General features: G+C 46.4%; 2 protein-coding genes across 12 annotated transcripts in view; both read left to right on the top strand.

Moving 5' to 3' along the window:
- Nucleotides 1–19,084, top strand: part of LOC138684714 (uncharacterized) — a 334,210-nt gene that overhangs the window by 26,568 nt on the left and 288,558 nt on the right. The window contains exon 6 of the mRNA XM_069779024.1: nt 70–101. The gene's annotated coding sequence lies outside the window, so the exon portion shown is untranslated. The remainder of the gene's footprint in view (nt 1–69; nt 102–19,084) is intronic.
- Nucleotides 3,491–19,084, top strand: part of MTCL1 (microtubule crosslinking factor 1) — a 115,168-nt gene continuing 99,574 nt past the window's right edge. For 5 of the 11 annotated variants that reach the window (XM_069779017.1, XM_069779014.1, XM_069779020.1 and 2 more), the window contains exons 1-2: nt 3,493–4,969; nt 17,678–17,902. In XM_069779017.1, the coding sequence (XP_069635118.1) occupies nt 4,067–4,969; nt 17,678–17,902 (1,128 nt within the window). In that variant the 5' untranslated portion in view covers nt 3,493–4,066. Of the gene's footprint in view, nt 4,970–17,677; nt 17,903–19,084 lie in introns of all 11 variants that reach the window. The other 6 variants (XM_069779016.1, XM_069779012.1, XM_069779010.1 and 3 more) reach the window with 2 other exon arrangements.

The following is a 19,084-nucleotide window of genomic DNA, read 5'->3' as shown; positions in this document are numbered from 1 at the left end:
TTTACTTCTCAATGTCCTTGTTTTGTTTTGATTGGTAGCAAATGAAATTGATTTTGTTTCTTCCCCAAGTTGAGCCTGTCTTTTGCCCGTGACCATCAGTGGTGAGTGATCCCTCCCTGTCCTTATCTCGACCCACGAGCCTGCCTTTGTATTTTCTCCTCATCCCACCATGGCCGGGGGGTGGGGGGGTGGAGGGGGTGGGGCAGGGAGCGAGCGAGCGAGCGGCTGCGTGGTGCTTTGTTACTGGCTGGGCTGAAACCACAACAAGGTGTCATGTGGGATGGGGGAGAGAATCAGGGGAAAAAAAAATAACTCGTGGGTTGTGATAAAGACAGTTTATTAGGAAGAAAAGGAAGGGAAAATAATAATAACAATGACAACAACAGCAACAACAGAATATACAAAACAAGTGATGCACAATACAATTGCTCTCCACCTGCTGACCAATGGCCAGCCAGTCCCCAAGCTGTGGTGCCCCCTGGCCAACTCCCCCCAGTTTATATACTGGGCATGATGTAATATGGTATGGAATACCCCTTTGGCTCATTTGGGTCAGCTGTCCTTGTCCCATCCCAGTTTCCTGTGCACTCTCAGCCTCCGCTGGCAGGGCAGCATGAAAAGCTGAAAAGTCCTTGACTTGATATAAACTCAGCTTAGCAACAACTAAAACATCAGTGTGCTACCAACATTATTCTCATACTAAACCCAAAGCACAACAGTGTACCAGCTACTAACAAGAAAATTAACATTACAGCTGAAACCAAGACATGAGGGCACCTCCTCAGAAGTCAGGCTGAGTTTCGGTCCACTTTGCCTTTAGGAGCTTGTGGTCAGCGACGTGCAGTGATATAACAAGACATCTTAAAGCATTTAGCAGTTGAAAAAAAGCATTTAGTGGCAAAAAACAGCAAAAAATATTTATTCATGTATTTGCAATGTAAAATTTACAAGGTAACCACAGGAAACTGGACTCTGTCAGACACTTTAAGTGTCTCATTAATTCTCCAGACAATTCCCAGCCTTTTGTGAATCTGCTCCTTTTTTCACCTCCCTAATTCTTTTCCCCTCCAGTGCAAAGAAGCCTGGCACTGTCTCTCAGCTATTGTTTGTAGAAAAGTACCTTATCTTGAGTCATACTTTTTCTTTTCATTTTCCTTTTGAATTGAACAGTTCTGTTCATGGGCCAAAGTCAAAACAGGGTACTCATAAATTGTCACAGAGCAGTTCCCCTTTCATCACAGGCATAAAACACATTGCAAATCTAGTAGGTGAAGCTGGAATTCCCATCTATTCTTGGAAGTTACAGCCAAAACCAAGTGAGAGTGGCAATACAGTAGATCAGCTTTCTGATATCTCTCATCTAGGGCAACATCCATAATAGCTAGTATTTCCATATTAATTACTATTTCTCAGGATGAAATACAGCAACTGCCATCTCTTTCACTCTCTAGCATTCTTGAAAAGGAGGATTGCTTGAACTGACCAGCAGTGTATTGCTGAAAGAAACCGCAACTAAGAGCAGAACAGTTGGTAGGAAACACTGATACTGTGTGATGGCCTGACACAAACGCTATGTCATTAAAATGTAACAATAGTTTCTATTTCATAAGTCATTCTTCTACATCAAAGTCTACCTGAGCCACTTCATATTGCTTCTATGGACTGGTTATCTCACCCAATCAAACTAATGTTGTACAGGGAGCGGGGATGAGGGGGCTTACACCTGTGGGCGGGTTTGCTGTGTTTTCCTTTCATCAGAGTATTTTGTATAATTTTTAAAGGACTTGGCCCAACGAAGTCTTCCTGCTAGCTCCACTAAACGTACAGACCAGCAGCAGCAAGTGCAACCTTTGCCACAAAAGGTGCTTTGCCATATGACCTGAAAGGCACATCTGGATGCGGGAACCGAGCCGCCCGGCAGCGATGCCAACGGGGGGAAACTGTGAGAGGTAACAGAAGCTGAATTTGTCAAGAGATTAAAAAAACCCCACCCAACAACAGCAACAAACCGGCCGGCGGGTGCCCCGGAGCAGGGCTTTCATCTCCCGCCCACTCGCCGAAGGACCGCACTGCCCGGCCGGGGAGGTCTGTCCCACCGGCCGGGTTGGGGACGGGAGGGACCCCGGCCGCCGCCCCCCGCCGCCGGCCCCGAGCCCCGGCTTTCTCCAGGGTGCTGGAGCCGCCCCCCCGCCCGGCCTCGCTGGCAGCCCGCCCACCACCGCGCTCTCCCGGCTGGCGCTACCCACGCCGGCTGCCCGGGGCGGTGCCGAGGAGCTGCTGCCAGTTCCTGGAGACCTGTAAATACAGCTCTGATTTGAATAGTATTTTTTTCACCTCTGCAGGCTTTGCAATGTAAGGACTACCTGTTGCGTACTCCTGCAGCAGCGTCGGTGTTACTATTCAGCAGGATAAATCGGTTTTCCCCTCGTTTACTGGGACACGGAGTCCAGGGATGCCAGCGCGGTCCCAGCTCTTCCCCAGGCAGGCCGCCCCGGGCCGTTTCAGGTGCTCCACGATGTCTGGCACCGGACCCGTGTCGGGACTGTCAGAGCCAGCTGCCTGATCTTACCTTGGCCACGCTGGCTGCTGCAGTGATGCTGCCCGGTGCCTTCAGGCTCCAGCAGTCCCTGGGGCTTTTGCCTTTTGGGGTAATACCTTGCACCCGGATGAGCGGAGCGGGGAATCTGGAGTGCCCCAGGGTGCTGCCCCCCAAAACCCCCGGGACTGACCTTCCCCGGGACGCACCGGAGGTGCTGCCGTTCAGATGTGGATGACTTGAACCTCCCAAGGACTTCATGAGCTAAGCACGCATTTACCACCTTCGTTTGACAGATAAGGGAGCCACTGCGACTTGTCCAAGGTCCCGCTGTGACCGAGCGGAGGAGTCAGAAACATTCTGGCTGCTGCTGCTCTGCTCTACCCATTAGGCTGTGCCTCTTTCCCACGCTTGAGCTTCTCCTCCCTTTCATTTACTGTCCGGGTGCTCTGCAAATGTAAGGGCTCTAATTTCATATCCCCGTGCTCCAAAAGGATGGGTCCATGCCTTTTGTAGTTTAGCCACAGCCACGAACTTGCCGATTCCCTCGGATACTCAGCCCTTCCTCTAGGTGAACCTGTGTCCGCCTTGAGCAAAGAGATAATGCGGTGGCTGTTGTTCTGTTGCTGCCAATCTCCGGAGAGGGGGTTTTCATGAAGCCTTAGCTCGGAAAAAAAACCCCAAAAAACCGAAACAAACAAAAACCCCCAAAACCAACAACCAACCAACCAACCAAGCAAAAAAAAAAAAAAAACCAAACAAACAGGGGCAACGCTATACAGCTCAGGGCTGGGAAATTAAAATTTCTGCCCAAATGAGGCTTTCCGATAGGAAGCGGCTGGCGGAGGCGCCCCTATAATAAAGCATGCGAGGGAAGTAGTTTGCAGGGAGAGCAGCCTGGCTCGCTGACAGAGGGGGCGGATCCTGCGCACAGGCGGGCAGCGCCGCGCCGCGCCGGAGCGGCCCCAGCAGCAGCGGGGCTATTTCGGGAGCCGGGCGGAGGCGGCGGCCGGAGCTGGGGCTGGGGGCAGCGGAGAGCCATGGGGTTAGCGGCGCCGGTGGGCTGAGCGGGGGCTTGCAAGCGGAGGCGAAGGCAGCCGGGAAACACGCCTTTGCCTCAGACTGAGGGGAAAAGGAGGGGGTTTTGGGGCTGCATCGCAACTTGAGCTGCATCAAGCTGAGCCAGGCAGAGAGGGGAGCGGGAGGGGAAGGAGAGGGAGGAGGAGGAGACGGCTGCCACCGAGGGATTTGGGCTCGTTTTATTGAAAGACATCAGTGATCGGGAGAGAGCGGCGAGGAGGAGGAGAAGGAGGAGGAGGAGGAGGTGGGGGTGAGGGGGCAGGAAGAGGGGGGTCGAGAAAGAAAAGTGTGAGGGCTGTGGCTGGGAGAAGCAGAAGTGATGAGAGAGCGAGCGGGGAGGCTGGAGGAGGCTGCCCGTCCTGCTGCTGCGCCCCGCGGGGACCGCCGCTCCTGCCGCCGCCGGGCGCCCCCGCGGCCGCCGCTGCCGCCCCGCCGCCCCCGGCCCGCGCCATGGAGGCGCTGAACGGCCCCGGCCCCGGCCCGGGGCCCGGCGACGCGCTGCGGCCGCCGCCTTCGCCTTCGCCCGGCCACCACCACCCGCACGCCGAGAAGAAGAGGCTGCACCGCGCCCCGTCGCCCGCCAGACCCTTCCTCAAGGACCTCCACGCCCGCGCCGCCGCCACCAAGCCGCCGCCCGCCCCCCCCAAGTCCCCCGGCCTCCCCGCCCGGGCGCCCCCGTCGCCGCACCCGGGCGCCCACCCGCCGGCCGCGGGGCTCCTGGCGGCGCCGGGCCGCCTCTCTCGCCGCCCCGCCGCCCCGGGGGGCAAGGCCGCCGCCGCCGCCGCCGCCGCCGCCGCCGCCGGCAGGGCGGGCGCCAAGGCCGCCCCCTGCGCCAAGCGGGCGGCCCGCGGTCCGGAGCCGGGCCCCGGCGGCCGGGGAGGGGGGCGGCAGCCCGGCGGCGAGGCGGCCCCGCCGCCCGGCAAGGGCAGGAAGGGGAAGCGGGGCGCCGCGGCAGGCAGCGGCCATGCGGCGGCGGCGGCCGCGCTGGCCCGCGTCGGCCACACGGACAGCAGCTCCGACCTCTCCGACTGCCCCTCCGAGCCGCTCTCCGACGAGCAGCGCCTGGCCCCGGCCGCCAGCAGCGACGCCGAGTCCGGCACCGGCTCCAGCGACCGCGAGCGGGACCCGCCCGCCGCCCAGCCCGCCGCCGCCGCCGCCGAGCCGACCCGCACCGGCAGCGGGCCCGGTCGCGGAGCGCTGCCGCCACCCGGCCCCCGCGGGGATCCGCTGCCCGCGCCCCCGGGCGGTGGGCGAGCCCCGAGCCGCGGGGAGCCGGCGGCGGCGGCGGCGGCGGCTCCGGAGGAGCTGCAGCGGGAGGTGGAGGAGCTGCGCTCGGAGAACGAGTACCTCAAGGTGAGCGTCGGCCGCGGAGCCCGGCCTCAGCGGGTCCCCGCCCGGGGAAGGGAAGGGAAGGGAAGGGAAGGGAAGGGAAGGGAAGGGAAGGGAAGGGAAGGAAAAGGAAGGGAAGGGAAGGGAAGGGAAGGGAAGGGAAGGGAAGGGAAGGGAAGGGAAGGGAAGAGAAGAAGGGGGAGGCACTGGTAGCGGCGCAGCCCCTCCTGCCCGGGACTGCGGGGTCCGTGCTGGGGGTGGCGAGTGGATTCGCTCAGTCTGAAGTCACCTCCCGTGGGACCCCCCGCCCCCGCCGGACCAAATGCCCAATTTCACCCGCGGGAGAGAAATAGGGGCGGGGAGGGCCAGCCGGGCGCCTCGGCGCTCCCCCGCAAAGCGGGGCCGTGGCACGGTTTAAGGGCAGATAAGGGGCTTAAGCGTGTGATCACGGCTCCCTGGAAAAGCCTGAGTCGTGGAGGCTGGATGAACGCAAGTCCGGTGCAACATGTACTGTGGCAATGTTAACGTCTGGCTGGCGTGGTGGTGGCTCAGCAAACCCCAACTCTTTCTAAAGCACTGCAAACACTCTACCGGTTGGCAAGACCTTGCTTTCCAGGAACTGTGTTCCTCAGTATCACCCTTTAAAAAAGCTGAAGAAACCGGTTCCTTCGTTTGATGTGGAAGGGATGACAGCATTATACTGTCTGTTTATTGTGTTACTTTTATCACTGGAAAGTGGAGCCACTCGTTGTGAAGTACTAATAGAATAACAAGAGCAGCAGTAAAAAGTGTCATTGCACCCTTGTACAGGTAGAAGAACACACCTATGTGCATTCATCCTCAGAGAAACAGAAGAGCTAAATTCAGGCATGCTCTGAGCTGGGTTGACCTGGGGGAACCTTTAGTTGGACTTGCACTTACAATCTGATCTTTTGGCACAGCAAAGAGGCTACATCCATAAAGATCTATAAATAAGATAAACTGAGATAATCATGTAACCGCAGCTACTGTACCATTTGACTCTGCTGCTGGTGAGAACCATCTTTGTTCCCTGATTTTGGCAACACCCTGTTGTCAAGAAAAATGACCATGGAAATCCATGGGAGTTTTGCTAGGAGAAAGACTGGAGTTGGGTATAACCTTGGGAGAGAAGGGTGGTAAAGATACAGATGGGGCTTGTTAAGGGGTTTTGGCTGAGGGACAAGAAGCAATATTCAGCATAGCAAAAGGTTAACAGCAGGGGTGCTGCAAGGTTCTTTGCTGGGTCTGGTGCTGCTTAATGAACTGGAAAAAGGAACGAGCAATGATACAGCAAAATTTTCAGATGACATTAAGTTTTTTTATCTTAAGTGGAGCCCAGCAAAGACCAGACAGAACTTAATCGTAGACTTAACCCCTGAGGAATGAGTGAAAAATGAAGGCAGAGGATGGGAAATAAATCTCAGTATTGAAAATTTCAAGCACTCGGAGAGAAGAAGGACTGAGTATGCACTTTTCTGGATTTTATATGCATTGTGTTAACTCGGGAGCATCATGAGAGAAGGGGCAATGAAAATCTCTGCTCAATGTGAAACTGCAGGCAAAAATCATGTTAGATTTCAGGGGGAACTGAACAGAGAATAACAAAGAAAATATTATAATGTTTTATAGATCTGTAGCTGTTACACAGATCAGTGGGTGTACCTGAAATACTGTGGGCACTGCTGGTCATCTAGAAATTGATAATACAGAACTAGACCAATAAAAATTATTGGCGCATAGCAAAGCTTTTATAGCACTCATTGGATGGAAAACTCCAGAGTGTGTTAGGGAAATGTAATGTTCTATAAAATGATGAGCAGCATAGAGAACCTTTATCAGAAGCTTCTGTTCTACTTGACAGCCCAGAAACGAGGAGATGTAATGAAATCAGACTTCGTAATAGGATTTGCTTTAGGAGCAGGTAAACTGGCATTGCCATCAGAAGTCATGGAAGCCAAAAGCCTGGGAGCATCTCTTTGCATTACAAGATTTGCACAGTTATAGTATTTAAACTTTAACCCATTATGAAGAATGTGTTAAGCTTCATGTTTCATATTGAAAGTAATTTTTAACTATGGGAAACTGAAAAAGAGTTTGTCTGAATTGTCTAGGACTGACCACTGTTAGGGTGTCCCACTTTATGGACTTTCTGATCACGGGACTGGATTGACATTGGCAAGTCCTAGGTAAAGAACTTTATTCTACATCATTTCAAACTTCTCACCCTGTGCAACAGTGTCTTCAGGTCTTTCACCTTGATGTCTTCATCTTCTACAGCAATTGTGTCCCAACCCTTCTTTGATTTGGACTATGACTTTTTCAGGCTACAAGTATTTCTGAGACTAGTAGGATAATACAGACTGGTTTCTTGGGGCTCTGTGTCTCAGCTGACTTCCAGTGGGCATGTCATTGTGCCTGGAAAGCCATGAGCTCACTCTGTCGCCTCTCCTGAGGGGACTGAGTACATGGTTTGTCTGCTTTCCTTGGCCACCTGGGTACATGAAGTCTTAGCAGTTCTGCTCCTCTCTCAGAATGGTTGGAAACAGCCCAGTAGTGCAAAAGTTACCAGGAGAATTCCCAAACTTCATTTTCCTTTCCTAGGGAAACCTATAAAAAACTTCTGCAAATTAAAACCACAGCATTGCCTGAGTTGTTTACTTGTGGGTTTGCTCCTCGTGTTTTTTACAATGCAGTTCCCTTGGTAGGTATTGGAGTGGGATGTGTTTCTCCTTTAACTGGAGGGGACTAAGGGATAACGGGGAACCTGTCAGCTGTAAATAGACAAGTGATTAGATAAATCCCAGAAGAAACTGTTAATTTCCTGAGCTTGGCCATGTGCCGAATTTTGTAGTTTTCACTCCTCCTTATCCTTCCCTGCAGCTGGAGTGCAACAGTAAGTGCGCATAATTTTAAAGCCTGTTTCAGGGAAATTTATCTTTCACATAGGAAGGTCTTTCACATATCTTTCATGTGTCTGGAACATAGGTTATAGAACACAGTGTATATATATATATATACACATATACGTAGACTTAGTGCTAAAGATTACTGGATATTAAAGGGCTACCAGAAAAAACAAAATGAACACAATCGTTTGTTTTTATTTCTACTCAAGAAGTGCTAGAAAGTCTCCCAGAATGCTCCATGGAAGTCTTTGCAGGGCAAACTGTTGATGCTGCAGACATCTCAGGCTTCATACACTGTGAGCCAGATCTCAACCTGATATCAAGTTGCCACCTTATATATTTCCAGGGATTGTGATTTTACCCTAGATGAGACTTTGGCTCCAGCAGTGGCCAACTACCTGTAATGTTAAGCCTGTAGGTGAAGTAGTTGAGGAGAAGTGTTTACATTGGGCAGTCTCTTTTCTGCTACCTCAGTGAAATTTCGTCATCATTGATTTCAGTTTCATATAGTTCTTGCATAACCTTATTTCAGCTACCTATGGGGGAAGACTGTAATATTACAGCAGCATTTAAAAGGTATCACTTATTTGTTGATGTATAAGAGTGAAATTATGTCGTGGTGCCCGACTCTGTGGAGCCAGGAGGTCACCGGTAAGTGCTAGTGGAAGGTAAAGTTTTAGTCATTGCTAGCCAGTCCTGTTAGTAATAGCAAAATACTGCCCACACAAGTGGTTGTTTTTCAGGATTACTTTAAAGGTGTCCAGCACGTGGAGAAGCGTCATGCACTATGCAAGTCCTTGGGAAATTTTGAAAGAAGCTCCTTGTGGTGTAGAGCCCTTGAAAGGATGAGGGATCCTGAGGAAGAGGGCCTAAATTTTAGCAATTAAAAATGTTCTTGCTTTATCTTGTCCAAAGTTTAGTTCAGACCGTTTTAATTAAATAAACGTGCTAGCAGAAACAGCAGTGGTATTTTAGTCATGACACATGCCCCTTTTCTCTTTACATCCTTCATGGCCACAATGTGAAAGCAGCCTCCTACTTGAGGCATAGCACTTCGTACAGACCTTAAAATGAAACTCGTGCTTGCTCTCTTTGCTTTAGTGGACCTCCTCTTTGTGCATGGGTTGGTACAAGTTCAACACAGCAGAAATGCTGCTACAGTGCAGGCTAGCACAAAAATATATTCTAAACTATGTTGGTTTTATTAGATAATCATCTAGTTTATCTTGTTTTGTCTTTATTCTTTCTATATTCCTTTTTATCTGTGACATATGCTGGATATAAATCAAATAAGGGGCCACTCCAGGCTCCTTATTCCACTCTGATATATCTAAAGAACATTCATTTTTGTTTAAAATCACAATATGTGTCATATGAGGTTACATTGTATTTCTTGGCTCCCTTGAAACTGTAGATCTTTGAGTCCATAGGCTTGGGATGAACTCATGAGGAGTAATATCACTGTTTGTTTTGTTAACCTGATGGGAGTTGTGTATGTCAAAGGGTTTTGCAGAGCAAAAATGATGTGAAGTGATGGGACCAATTTTTCTTCCATTTAGTGAGGGTTACTGGGGTTAGCAAAACAAAGTTCGTCCCCCATCTCTGCATGACATGCTGCTTTACCCACCTGGTGACTGGCAGTCCCGAAGAGAACGGAGGCCATAACCCTGCCTGGGGCACAAAACCTGTGTGGCCAGGCTTGGCTGGAGGGAGGGTCAGCTGTCGGAGGGAGATGTCACTCTGGGGAAGAATAGTGAGGCCAATGTGCCTTGTTAACTCCAGCTGTGTCCCTGTCAACCCCTGCACTGCCTGGAGGGGATTAGGGCGTGATGCACCAGGCAATAGTTTCACTTGGTGGCCCTCAATAGATGATATCAATGTTGCCCCAGCCAGATGACTGCTCGAACGGCTTCAGCTGCTCCAATCAAGGAAGCATGTTGAAACAATACTGGGGCTAATGCTTGAATATAGCAGAAAAGCTGCCAGATGCTGCTCTTGGATCCTGCAAACTTAAACCAGCCCTGAAGTCAACAGGTGCTCAGGGTCCTACGATTTTTCAGCTCTCATCTTGTTTTGTGCACAAGCTTCAAACAATGCTGGATTGGTGCACGACTTGTAGTTCGGTTTGAGAGGTAAACAATAATATCAGGGGCCCAGGAACTTTAGGTTCATTAACATATTTTGCAAGAGGCAAAAATAATGGTTGTTGCTTTCTTGCCAACCAAAGCCTTTTAGAGCATATTTATCCCTACTGCAGTTCTGCTGTAAAGTGATATGGGGGATGTGTTTATTCCTTAGCAGCAGCAGCATCTCCTACATACAGACAGTTTGAGATATTTAAAATACAAAAACAGAGATTACGTAAAATCACAGTTCATGAATCTTAGATTTATCAAGGACTTTCTAGAAGTTCTGTATTCGCCAGTGCAATAGCAGCTGCCCACCGTAATTTCCGCCCCTGCTCCCTTCCTCAGTCTCCCCTCTTTTGATTTAATGTATATTAAATAACCTTCTATTTAGAAAATAGTACTGGCATAATCTATAAATATGACTTTTGGCTAAATTAATAAATACTTAGATTTTTTACATAGACAATTGAATTTCATCCTTCATTTGCATTTTTTTTAATACTTTACAGTTTATTGGTTTTGTACGTTTTTGGCTTCCTAGTTTGCAGATGTTTCCAAGTTAGTGTATAATTTCTGGACACTGATGTGTTCTAATGCACTGGAGCCTAAAGACTTCCAGTTTGCCAATATACGTAACTGTAAATGCATAGTAATGAATCCAGTATCCATACATCTTTTATGCTATTTTCTGCATGTAATTTCTCCCTAACAGTAATTTCGAAAATTCCTTTTTTTTTTTTTTTTTTGACTCATGGTTGGGTTCTAGTTTTGGTCTCTATTCACACTCTGAGTTAAGAGCTTTTTCTGTATTAGCCAGTAATTCAGCTCAGTGAGGGTAGATCAGCAGGCTGCCTCTGTGTTTATATGCAGTTTAGGGGTCTTACTTTGGACTGTATTTAGTCTGGCCCCTTGAACAAAACATCTCCATCATGCATGTGTTTTGCAGTTGTCCAGAGGACTCGAGTAATGGAGCACATTTGGTGCACCCTTGGAGTGTAGGTCTCTGCTTATTTTATTTCAGAAGGAATCCATTTCTTGTGTACTCTGTGGGCTGAATGAGTGCACAGTCGTGGGGATGATTGGAAAGTTTACTTTCAAACCTCATTATGGATCTCAACCAGACTGGCCGGGTAGACACAGCCCATCAGTTGTAAAAGTATTCCTGGTCACTTCAGTGGGAATGACTCATATGAGTATGGGTTACTTAGTGTAATAGCTGCATGGCCTGACTCTTCTCTCTCCTTTTTTTTTTTTTCCAAAGAATCCTAAACAAGGCATATTCCTATAATTTACCCTTAATTATACTTCATTATAAATTAAATCAATAATAAACAAGCATGACATCAGTGGAGGTATTAATGAGATAATGGCTTCTCTTCTGACAGGCAAGTCTTCTATTTGCACCGTACAGATGTGAAATGACACCATCAGTATGTATTTGGGCTATGCAGTGATGTAAACTGCACACAGGCTTTTCCCTTTCAGCCAATTCACCTTGGCTTGGTAGACCGACAGGGAAACAGTGAATCCTAATTCTGTTGCTTTTGCACTGAAGTCTAGGGGAACCCTGCAAATGGAGCAGCTATTTAAGCGTGTCCCTGTGTTCATACAGCCACCCTGTGAATTCCAGATGACTGATCCTTATTAGACCCCAAATAGCTGGCCTTTAGGAAGTCATTTGGGCCAAGTATCTGAAACCAGAAGCAGTTAGACTCAGGACCAGGAGCAATTTGGATTTCCACTGCAAATTTGGAAAGAGCTGCCAGTTAGAAAGTTATTTTCTTTCCCATACTTCCATTTGTTCTTTCTGATGACCAGGGTGGAAAAGAAAATCATCTGGAAAGAAAAGCAGTTTAGCTTTTTCCTAAACAATATTCTTTCTTCCAGGACTCTCTGCCTGGTGCTGTTCTAACTGAAAGTAGTAATGTAATTACTATTAAATTAAAAGGGATCAAGAGGAGGCTCTCATCCTGTACAGGAACGTACAGCAAAGTGAAGCTTCTTATGCTGGCACTTAACTTACCAATTTTGATTCCCACTTTGAGATGCTGGAGCAGGTCCTCCCTGTTTAAGGAAGGGAGCAGGCTCTCAATTTTTTAGATGCAGAAAGAGGGATGGCCATTTTCTTACTTGTTTGTTTTAATTACTTTTAAGTGCCTATTCTGATTTCTTTCTTCAGTTTTACAATATTAAAATCCACGGGATGAATCTCAATACCTCCTGAGAGAAAGAGCTTTAATTCTTACTCACAATAATAATAGTAATAAGAACAATACATTTTATTGAAGTTAGGAATTAGTTTTATCTAGTATTTTCAACTGCCTCGCAGCCAAAGCATCTTTTTTTGCGAAGTACTGAGTTTGGGATTTTTAAGGTTCTGGCTTTGGTGCATTTACCTTTGGTTTCACTAGTGATTGAAATGTTTTCCTTCAAAGTGGTAGGTTTGCCGGTTTAGTAAGCAGGACCATCATCATTTCAGTTGTAATATCCACTTCCCTGGGTCTTTAACTTAGCTTCCTCTGTTTTATGTGCACACATCACTTTAGAAGAGGAGTTTAAACTGCCCTGGTTTTGTAGATGTAATCATAACAGCTCTGACTTAGGAGATGCTAACACAAGGTTTCAGCGTCTACAGCAGAATCACAAGTACCTACCAAGGAGAATAAGCTCTTGTGAACTGGAAGCATCTACACCCTTGCCACGTATTGAGATTATGTCTTTACTGTAACTAGTAAAAGATTATCCCAGAATCCATAATTGTGTGCTGTCATACAAAATCTGAGCCACATATCATTTTCCTATATTTTGACATTTCGGAGGTGACATGCTCCTATATATATTTTTTTAACACATAAAAATAGGACTTCATCTTGCTATTCAAAAAGATTTAATCTGTCCCATTTGGGTTTTTCCTCCCTGGGCTGGACAGACTATGTAGGTCCAAGCCCCAGGCACTGCAGTAATACAGCAGAAAGCAGGCTGGTGCTGCATGCAGCCCGTACGGCAAGGTTTCTGCTCCTTATATGGTCAAAATTGTTTGTGCCCTCATTGTGTTTGCATGTATGTTGCTGTGTTTTAAAGCTCGTCCAAAGGATGCTGTGTTCCTAAATACAAGAGGTTGGGACACAGTCTGATTTCTCTATGACGGTTTTGGAAGTAGAAAAAAAAATTGTGTGGAAAGGAAGCTCAATTCAGTCAAAAAAAATCTGAGAGGAGAACTGTGTGAGGTTTTAAAGTATAGCTTTCTTGATTGTATCCTAAATTTTAGTTTATCTGCAAAATTACACTTGAGAAAAGCAAACTGTGTATCTATAACCAAAACCAGAGGTAAGCACAGCAAAACAAATCACAGACTTGCAAAGTTTTCCTGGAGGCAAAAGGCAGGCCTATCTCCTGAAATACAGCTCATGCCAACGCTTGCAGCTCTTTGGCGAACTTCTTTGGTGGGAGGAAAGACATTGGATTCAAGTCTCCGAGGGAGACTGAGTGACTCTTAAGGCTGGGAGAGCTCCCATGCCCACCGAGAGGATTTGGGAATATTAATTTTCAGTGGGATGACTGTTTCAGGGATTGTGTTGTTTAAAATTATGTGAGTTTCACTTTCCAAATTTGGTTGTAATAAATGCTTTAAAGTCAAATATTGTGGATTATTTGTCTTTAGAAACTAACCAGATTTGCTAATTCCAAAACCTGTTATAGATAACAGGGAAGTTTAAGAGATGAACTATAACATTACAGTTGTTCTTTGCAGGCCACTTTATACATGAAAGCCATTGCTTCGTTCTTAAATACAAACATCAGGTTATAAACCAGATCCCATTAATTTGGTGATGACATGTTTTCCTTTATTGTGGATTTGTGTTTCAAAATTCTCAATTTACAACCAAATTATTAATCTAACATTAGCATTCTGAAGATGATATTAAAAAGTTAATTGAACTTGAATCTAGTTGAGGTAGATTCAACTCCTGAGTCTGCAGACAGCCCTAAGCAATAACTCTGGTCCTGTTCATCCCAGAGGGCTATATTAACTCTGACAAGTAAAGACTGTGGTTTTGGTATGAGTACCTTAGCCAGAATACATAGTTAATAAACTGGCAACACAGAAGTGTGCTCCTTTTCTTAGGTTCAAAAGCCACTGCTACTCTCTAACCAGTTTCTAAAACCTTGACATTTTTCTTTTGCATCTCCATCTTTACTGGGTAAACTTTTACTTTACCACTGGAAAGTGTCTATAAATGTGAAGCATAGTGAAAAGGTGTGCACATTAAAAAGAAATAACAGGTCTCCTCCCCAGTTCACTCAAGCATACATTGCTATGTTTTTGTTTTTAAAAATATCAATCATTTATCAAAACTTCGCCAGTGTGTTGTCTGTAAACTGGCCAGAGTATTTGGCTATACCCTGAGGAGGAGTAGATAGGGCCAGGGCCTATCATCGTTTTGAAAGAGTCCTGCTGGGTTTGGTCTGCAGAGCTTGTTTCTTTCCTTGCAGTCTGCTGTTTGTGGTTAATTAATGTATTTGCAACTTCTGAGGATGTCATTGCTGCAAGGGTAACTTCTGTTACTGTGCTTACACTATTCCTTTTCTGCCAGCGTATGGTGCAAGCATGAACCAGCTCACTGGGGAGTAACCTTGAGCTTTTTCCATCCACACAAATATCTCACTCCTGCAGCTGTCCCAGGGAGACTGTGGGACAGGATGCCCCTACAGCAGAAATCTGAATATATTGAAAATGTATAGCGATATAGTGGGCTTGTGAGAAAACCTGTCTGTCCTTTCTGAGCATCTAGGGAGAACTGTGTAGAGCCCTTGGAGGGCTGTACTGGTGGAGCAAAGCCTCACTGCTGAGCCCAGAGTGGTCATTTTGGAAATAACAAGCCTTGTGCTTGGCCAAAATTTGACTTATGCTGGCTCAACTAACTGAAGATAAAACATAGCTGTATAAATACAGTTGTACAGATTTTGGTAGGACTAACACTATAATTCTAACATAACTATGCTAAGGAGGCTAAAGAAGTTCAACACGTCTTCCTTTGGTCAGAACTGTGCTCAGAGACAAGATGTGTCCCTCATTTGTTACTAAAGCTCCAGTGGAGCAAGGTGAATACAGGGAAAAACACAACCGTCCATCCAGTTAGGCCATGGGAAGGGGGAATGGTTGAGAGGACTACCAGGGGATGTAGGCAGACATGTTCATGGAGGGACTGGACAGGGATGGTCCAGCCTGGAGGGGTGCTTTGTCAAGGGAGCTAACGCCATAGCAGTGTCTTCTCCAATCGATACAAATGTGAATATTCTCCAGCCATCCTTGGTATTTCAAGTGTCATTTAGAGATCTGAAGTGAGGTGATGGTGCAGCAAGCCCCAGTGCAAGTTCTCCTTGAATCTTATTTAAGCTATGTTTTCCACAGAAAATTTGGTCTTTATAATATCAAATGCATTTTTAAAGAAAATTATTTAAAAATTAATGGTTCATTTCAAATATTCTCCTCCTGGCTCTTTTTTATGATTTTTTTCCCCAACTTTGTTCAAAGTTAGTAGAGTCATAGTTTTCCTCTCACACAGTAGTTTAATGGCTTGCACCCCTGTGCTTGGAAGACCTTTATCATAGAATCATAGAATGGTTTGGGTTGGAAGGGATCTTAAAGACCACCTAGTTCCAACGCCCCTGCCATGGGCAGGGACACCTTCCACTAGACCAGGTTGCTCAAAGCCCCATCCAAGCTGGCCTTGAACACTTCCAGGGAGGGGGCATACACGACCTCTCTGGGCAACCTGTTCAAGTGCCTCACCACCCTCACATTAAAGAACTTCTTCCTTACACCTAATCTAAATCTACCATCTTTCAGTTTAAAGTCATTGCGCCTTGTCCTGTCACTACCTACCCTTGTAAAAAGTCCCTCCCCATGTTTCCTGTAGGCCCCCTTTAGGTACTGGAAGGCTGCTATAATGTCTGCCTGGGGCCTCCTCTTCTCCAGGCTGAACAACCCCAACTCTCTCAGCCTGTCCTAATAGGAGAGGTTCTCCAGCCCTCTGATCATCTTTGTGACCCTCCTCTGGACTCACTCCAACAGGTCCATGCCCTTCGTATGTTGGGGTACCCAGAGCTGAATGCAGTACTCCAGGTGGGGCCTTATGAGAGTGGAGTAGAGGGGGAGAATCACCTCCCTTGACCTGCTGGCCACACTTCTTCTAATGCAGCCCAGGATGCAGTTAGCTTTCCGGGCTGCAAATGCACATTGCTGGCTTGTGTTGAGCTTCTCGTCAACCAACACCCCCAAGTCCTTCTCCGCAGGGCTGCTCTCAATCCACTCATCGCCCAGCCTGTATTTGTGCTTGGGATTGCCCTGACCCATGTGCAGGACCTTGCACTTGGCCTTGTTGAACTTCATGAAGTTTGCACGAGCCTACTTCTCAAGCCTGTCACAGTCCCTCTGGATGGCATCCCTTCCCTCCAGCATGTCGACTGCACCACACAACTTGGTGTCGTTGGCAAACTTGCTGAGGGTGCACTCAATCCCACTGTCCATGTCACTGACAAAGATGTTAAACAGCGCCGGTCCCTGTACCGACCAACCCCTGAGGAACGCCACGTGTCACTGCTCTGCCCTTGGCATTGAGCCATTGACTGCAACTCTTTGAGTGTGACCATCCAGCCAATTCCTTATCGACTGAGTGGTCCATCCATCAAATCTGTGTCTCTCCAATTTAGAGACAAGGATGTCGTGCAGGACAGTGTCAAATACTTTGCACAAGTCCAGGTAGATGATGTTGGTTGCTCTTCCCTTATTCACCAACGCTGTAACCCCGTCGTTAAAGGCCACCAAATTTGTCAGGCACGATTTGCCCTTAGTGAACATGAAGCCATGTTTATAAGAGTTTTAGCTCTGGAGCTTCAGTCATGCACAGATTAAACAAATGGGAATGATAGAGCTTATCCTGTTCAGCTGTAAATCTTTAAATCTGACTTTAGAGAGCATGTGCCACTCATGGTATAATGTGGAATTGGGACAGTTCATGATGCCTAGAAAAGAATGACCAGGTTATTCCCATGGGCACAGGTTTTATTTTGTCCTTGTGGTTCTGTCACTGAAATGTGTGTACACCCAACAGAAGCCTACTTTCTCCCACACCGAACCCATCTGTCACTAAGCATGTGCATGGTGCTAGTCTCAAATGGGACAGCATTCTCATATGGAGCAGTTCGGTATTTGGTGTAAAGATTCATTAAAGTTTTCAAGGGAAAATTTCATTTTTAGGAAGTGCTGTTGTTAAAAGGCACATCACACAGAGGTGCTGAGTTACTTTGTTAATTAGGTTTACTGTTGTCCAAATAAAGCAAGGAATCAGTTCAGACGGTGGCAAAGTATTATGAACTTTTTATTTTAATTAGAGATGCCAAAATGAAGGTGTTACGAGTTTCAGGAGACAGATAAGCATCTGGTCTGTTTTTAATTATTGAAGCAATTGTAAGAAACATAACAAGTATTCATTAATTTAGTTCAGCATAATTAGTCAATGTTGGGATAAAACTTCTGTTCCTATGACTTCTGGAGCTGCATGTTGCAATCTGTATCACTTCATTAATATGGTATCCTAGTGAGCATGTTTCCTATTTTGCTCCCACGGGGGAGATTTAGAGGTATGATGGAGCACTGTTTTGACTTCTCACAGGATGAGCTGGATGAACTTCGGGCTGAAATGGAAGAAATGCGTGACAGCTATTTAGAGGAAGATGTTTACCAGCTGCAGGAGCTCCGGCGAGAGCTGGACCGGGCAAACAAGAATTGCCGCATTCTGCAATATCGTCTCAGGAAAGCGGAACAGAAAAGCTTGAAAGTTGCACAAACAGGCCATGTGGATGGAGAGCTCATTAGGAGCCTGGAACAAGATTTAAAGGTGGGTGAGAGATTCATATTTGCAGTGAAAGAGAGCAGACCAGGATTTGCCTCCCTGCAATGGAAGGGAGGGTGACACATGAAACAGGAAGTAGTTCTCCAAATATCAGGACCAATATCCTTCTGTGATGGAGAACGAATATGCGGCTTATCATCATAAAAAGATGTGTTAGTGAGTAAAAAAACCATGTGCTTAAATTCAAAATGAAAGAAATGCAGTCAAATTACATTTGTGCATTTGAAAGATTTAAACAGTTTTGTTTTACTGAAAACCTTAGTTTTGGCAAAACTGTGTAAACAAAACCTGATATGTTTTTCCCAATTCATGCCGTTTCCTTCCTTTTCTCTTCTTGCTTATGCCAAATAACTGAAAAAAAACCTAGTCAAAGTTGCATTTCTTAGTGCCTAATGAGTTACTCATAACAGGAACAGACTGTTACAGTTTTTAGCAAGGTGGATAGAGAATCAAAATGCTATTCCCATAAATCAAAAATTCCTGTAAAAATTATGTTCATACTGAAACAGTTCTTATATTTTTCAGAAATGTTTCCATCAAGGCCAAGCTTTGTATAGGCACAATGCTTATCTAGCTTTACTTGTCTTTCTTAATACTGCTATCTTGTAGCTGTTTTGAAAATGTCTTCTCTAGAGGGGGACTGCTTGCCACTAGAATTATTAAGCATTTTGTAATTAAAAATGCAAAACTTAGAACCTTCTGAAACTGGAATGACTGGTTCCCGGTAGTGAAAATGAGAGTGACATATCAAGTCATCAAACTTTTCAAAATGTCAGACCTAATTTTCTCTTTTATGATGGAAAACAAATGATAGCCTTATCATAATAGAAATGATACATTACTCAGTAAAAATCTTGTACACAGATTCAAGTGAAAGAGATACTGAGGTTTTTTAGTTTGTTTGCTTTGGTTTTGCTGACTTATAATTCACTAATTCATCATTTTGCTTGATGAATCACCTTTCCAAATGTTTTTGGAGGAAGTATTTATTCTTGTTAGGCTGGACTCAGAAAACCTAAGCTAGCATATATTTCTGTGCTTTCATATCACTCTTGCCTAGTTGTGATTGCTGCCAGAGTAGCAAATTTGGGTGGATGAGACTGCTTCATGGATGCGGCTTTGATCGATGACCTGTCAACTTTACAGTACAATTCCTCATCTTTTGTT

Source organism: Haliaeetus albicilla, chromosome 3 (assembly GCF_947461875.1).
Source record: "Haliaeetus albicilla chromosome 3, bHalAlb1.1, whole genome shotgun sequence".
Classification (NCBI taxonomy): domain Eukaryota; kingdom Metazoa; phylum Chordata; class Aves; order Accipitriformes; family Accipitridae; genus Haliaeetus; species Haliaeetus albicilla.
This window is presented reverse-complemented; position numbering and strand designations above follow the sequence as displayed.